We start from the raw sequence: 5,526 nt of genomic DNA, 5'->3' as shown, positions 1-5,526 counted from the left end.
GAGAGAGAGAGAGAGAGAGAGAGAGAGAGAGAGAGAGAGAGGTTTCACTAGAGACAGAAAGGGGAGTGGAACCAGCACATCTACTGAAATATACTGCTGAGGGTAGCAGTGGGTGAGAGAAGAGTGGTCTGCTGTGTCATGTGCGTTAGCTCCCTGGCCAGGGATTGAACTTATATTGCAGTGGCTGTCCATAGCTTGATAGTGCTGAGATTTAACCCCTTATCCCCCCAGAGGGGGCCCAAATTTTTTAATTTTGAATGAATAAAGTATTAGATTTTATGAACAGGATGGGATGCTTCTGAGTTAAATTTGATTTCTGATTTTAGTAAACTAAAAACTCCTGTTAGACAAAATAAAAATTCTAAGATTTTTACTTGTTATTAAATCTTTTTCTGTTGAACACTGAAATAATAACGCTGTATTATTTCTTACTGTATTTCACTATTCCTGATCATTTTCATAATTTTATCTTTTGTAGTGTGTTTAATACTTTCCTTTGAATTTTATTACCGTTCTTATAGTCTGAATTTTTTCTTCTTTTTTTCTTTTCAATTAAAGTAATAATGGTTTACCATACTGTATATGATTTAGTGGTATAGGAAAATCTCTTCAAATTTTTTTTTTATAACATAAGATTTTATTTTTACATCATTCTGTGCCTTTTTCCATATCAGTTGTAATCCCTGTGGGCTTCCCATCACCAAATCACCCATGTGCCATCACCATAGTCCAGTACACTTCCCTCCTCCCTTCGCCTCCCCATTTTTGATCCCATTCCCACCCACTTAAAATGTCTCTGGTATATAGTTGTTCATTATTTTTTTTTTCCGCCTTTACATTTTTTTTTTACCATATTATGCCCTCCAACAGATACCCATAGTCCTTCCCCCATGATCCATTTGTCCTGATATACCTTGCTCTGTACCCCAACCTTACCCTCTGGTAGCCTCAATTCTATAGGCAGACGTATAATTGCTTTGGTTCTGTCTGGCCCTTTTTTTGTTTGTTTCTGTATATTTCATATATGAGTGATACCATCCAATATTTGTCTTCCTTTTTCTGGTTTCTTTTGCCTAGCATTATCCCTTCCATTTTCATTTAGGTTGCTGTAAATTCCAAGATTTTACCACTTTTTGTAGTTGAATATGTTCTGTTTTGTTAATATACTTTATATTGATTCAGTCATGTGTGGTTGTACATGTAAGTTGTTAACTTATCTGCTGTAAGTCGTGCTGCGATGAACATCAGAGTATTTGTATTCCTTCAATTTAGTGACTTTACATTCTTAAGGTAGACACCTGGAAGTGGAATTGTTGGATCACATGGTAGATATATTTTTAATATTTTGAGAAACCTCCATATGGAAACAGTACATATTCTACCAGCAGTGTATGACAGTTCCTTTTTCATTGTCAACATTTATTTCTGGGCTTTTTGATATGGGCCATTCTTACTGGTATGAGATGGTATTTCATTGTGGTTTTGATTCTCCTTTCCCTGACAGTAAATGATGATGAATATTTTTTTCATGTGCTTGTTGATCATCTGTATACCTTCTTTGAAGAATTGCCTATTTAGCATTTCTACTTATTTTTTGATTAGGTTATTTGTTTTTGTTTTCTTTTTGTTGAGTTATATGAGTTCTTTATAGATCTTGAATATTAGCCCATTGTCAGATGTATGATGTCCAGATATTTTCTTGGGTGTTTTCTTGTTCTAATGAGCACTTTTCTTTTTTTAAAGATTTATTTATGCATACACAACGGGGGTACAGGCCAGAAGTACAGGAGTGGTGAGAGGATTCATCAGAGGCACAGTGGGGAACAGAACAGAGAGGTCAACGTAGTACACAGCTGAGGGAAGCAGAGGGTGGATCAAGAGAGGTCTGCCACTCCATATGGGTCACCTCTCTGGCAGGGATCAAACTCACTGTGAAGGCAGCGGCAGTGAGCTTCTTGGTGCTGCACTTTAACTTGTTGCACCACCATGGAGGGCCTGAGCTGTGGACTTCTAGTGAGTCCAGAACTGGGACGCAGCAGTAAAAGCAATCAGACATGGGGGACTGCTATGTCCAGCATGTGTGAAACTTTATTGTTTTAGTGCTTGTTATATACCATTTCCAGGTGCAGCAAAGTGTAACTTCAAAGCATACCATACAACTCTTACCTACTTAATTGGATACTCTCTTTGAGCTACTCTGCCAGCCTGCTATAGACAATTGGGTGCCTTGAATGCCAGGTGGCTTAAGTCTATATATCTTATCAGTCCCTCCTGTCCCTCCTGTCCCTCCTAAGCAACATATTATCAGTTATCTTCTTCCGTGAGTAAAAATGGGCATGACTCTATACAGGTCACTTTCTGGGTACTCAGAACCTGGCCCGGTCATCCGGGTGTTTTCTTCCAGGATGCATGCGTTTTCACTATGCCTTAGAGCTCAGTTTTGAAGCCTACTTGTTCACTTGCACGGAGTCATTGCCAACACTGAGCACTTGTTTCTTTTCTTTCTTTCTTTCTTTTTTTTTTTTGCTGTACACAAACTTTTTAGTTTGATATGGTCCCATTTGTTTGTAATTTGTTTTGTTTCCCTTACTATTGGAGACAAATGCACAAAGACATCTCTGAAACCACTGTTGTGTAGTATTTTGCCTATATTTCACCTGTGTACCTTATGATTTTAGGTCTTACATCTCTTTAATTCATTTTGAGTTAATTTTTGTATGTGGTATGAGATAGTAGTTTCATCCTTTTGAATGTGGCTGTCCAGTTTTCTCAATACCATTTGTTGGAAAATTTCCTTTCTCCAATGTATACACTTTGCTTGTTTGTTGAGATTAACTGTCCCAAAAGGTGTTAGTTTATTTCTAGGCTCTCAATGAACTGGTCTGTATGTCTTTTTTTATTCAAGTACCATGCTGTTTTGATTACTATTACTTTGTAGTATATTTTGAAACCTTGGCTTGTGATGTACTTTACTTTTTTGCCTAGTTTGCTTTGGCTGTTTGGGGTCTTTTGTTATTCCATATGAATATTAGTAGTGTTTGTTCTATTTCTCTGAAGAGTTCCACTAAAATTTTTATAAGGATTGCATTGAATCTGTATATTGCTTTGAGTATGGTGACCATTTGAACAATATTCCTCCAGTCCACAGGCAGGAAATAGCTTTCTACTTTTTTGTGTCTTCTATTTTTTTTTTTTTAATTCAACAATGTCTTCTGTTTCTTTTCATTGTACAAGTCCTTCACTATATTTGTTAAGTTTGCACCTAGGCATTTTATTCTGCTCTGATACCAAAAACAGACAAAGACATCACACAAAAAAGAAAATTACAAACCAAATATTTCTCATGAATATAGATGAAAAATTTTCAACAAAATCTTAGCAAACCAAATTCAACAATGTAAAAAGATCATATATCATGACAGTACAACTTATTCCAGGGATGCAAGGATGTTTTAGCATCTGAAAAGTAGTTACTATAATTCACTACATGAAGAAAAGGCAAGGTAAAAATCATTATGATTATAATAGTAGGTAAAGAGAAAGTATTTTATAAGATCAGCATCCATTTACGATAAAAACCTAAAAGAAGGGGGGATAAGTGGGATGTAGCTTAATATAATAATGTTTACATATGACAAACCTAGAGCCAATATCATACTCAGTGGTGGAAAACTAAAAGCTTTATCTCTAAAATCTGGTACAAGGTAAGGATGTCCACTTTCACTATTGCTATTTAACAAAGTATTAGAAGGCCTACTGGGCCCTCCCTGGTGATGCAGCAGGTTGGAGCACTGCACTGCTAAGCCAAGCTAAGCCAAGCCAAGCCATGGCCACTTCAGTGCGATTTTCATCCCTACCCTGGAGGTGATCCACATGGTGTGGCAGACCTCTCCTGTCTTGCCTACTAAACCCCTCAGCAGTGTACTTTGTTGATCTGCCTGTCCTGCTCCCCACTCTCTCTGATGAATCCTCTCGCTGCCCCTGCACCTCTGGCCTATACCCCATTTCTATATGCATAAATAAATAAAATCTTAAAAAAAAAAAAAAGAAGTACTATCCAGGGTAATTAGGCAAGAGAATGATATAAAAGTCTTCCAAATAGGGAAAGACCAAGTAAAATTATCACTAATGTAGATTTCATGATAATATACATAAAAAACCCTGAGACTCCATTAACTAATTGAAACAGTGAACCAGAACAATAAAATGACAGGTTACACAATTAATTTACAAAAATTAATTGTGTTCCTACAGGTTACACAATCAATTTTTATAAATTAATTGTGTTCCTACATGCAAACAAGGAGAAATCAAGAAAATAATCCCATTTACAGCCTGAATTTTGTTGCACACCCTTTCATAGCTCATCATTACCTAATTGCAATGTAAAAAAATATATGTAAATTAGAAAGTTTTTTTTTTTAATTTTTCATGCTTTGATATTTCAAATTCTTAGCTTTGATATTTTTCTTTAATGGAGGAAAAATAAGACATTTAAACTCATCCTTACATAACAAATATCTCAATCTCTGAGAGTCTGTTCTTTCTCAAGTTAAGAATTGCTGGAAAACTTATGTGTATTTGACTAACTTTAAATTTTAAATGAGCACATTGATAACTTAGCTAAGCAAACTTCCACAAAATAAACTACGGGTTTTTACTCATCCTGGAAATACTGCACAATAGAAATAAAGGTAAATGTAGACGAAGAATGAAAATTATAGATAAAAAAATTTCTTAAAGCTTAAGGCATATAAAAATCAACTGTAAGACAAACTAGTCTATCTAGAAAGTTGACAGTTATAAAGAGTAACTTTAATAAAATACAGTTAATTTATTAGAAAATGGAAATTGGCAAGTCAGAGACCTAACGAAGTAAGAGGTCTCCCTGGTAGTACAAGGGATTAAGTCTTTAATTAAGCAGACTTCTCCTGTCTTGTCTGCTGCTCACTTTAGCAATGCATTTCAGTAGATCTGCCTGTTCTGCTACCCATTCTGTCTCTGGGGAATCTTTTCACTCCCTCCTACCCCCTACTCATCTCAGACCTGCACCCCAGTTCTTATATGCATAAATAAAACAAATCTTTTTTTTAATGTTTTATAAAGATTTATTTATACATACAGAACTGGGGTGCAAGCCAGAGGTTCAGGTTCAGTGAGAGGATTCACCAGAGATAGAGTGGGAGCAGAACAGGCATATAGATGAAGTACACTGCTGAGGGGAGCAGGGGCACGGCCAGAGAGGTCAGCTGCACCATATGGGTCACCTCTGGGGTTGGGGGTCGAACTAGCACTGAAGTACAGTAGCTCGCTTGCAGTGCTGCATCCTCACACGTTGTGCCACCAGGGAAGGCCCCAAACAAATCTTTTTTGTAAAATAAAAGGTAAGAGATAATTCACTCATTTTGGAATTTTTTTTTTTAAGATTTATTCATTTATTCATACAGAATTGGGGTACAGGCCAGAGATGCGGAGGGTGAGAGGATTCACCAGAGACAGAGTGGGGAGCAGAACAGGCAGATCAAC

At 36.5% G+C, this 5,526-nt stretch overlaps 1 protein-coding gene across 1 annotated transcript in view; it reads left to right on the top strand.

Annotated features, from left to right (window-relative positions):
* LOC105853285 (COBW domain-containing protein 1-like) overlaps window positions 1–4,322 on the top strand; it is a 9,589-nt gene extending 5,267 nt beyond the window's left edge. The window contains exon 3 of the mRNA XM_012721250.1: window positions 4,255–4,322. Within this exon, the coding sequence (XP_012576704.1) occupies window positions 4,255–4,322 (68 nt within the window). The remainder of the gene's footprint in view (window positions 1–4,254) is intronic.
* Window positions 4,323–5,526: the final 1,204 nt, after the last annotated feature.

Source organism: Condylura cristata, unplaced genomic scaffold, assembly GCF_000260355.1.
Source record: "Condylura cristata isolate star-nosed mole 26May11 unplaced genomic scaffold, ConCri1.0 scaffold00006, whole genome shotgun sequence".
NCBI lineage: Eukaryota > Metazoa > Chordata > Mammalia > Eulipotyphla > Talpidae > Condylura > Condylura cristata.
Note: the sequence above shows the minus strand (reverse complement) of the source record. Positions and strands in the feature narration are given on the sequence as shown.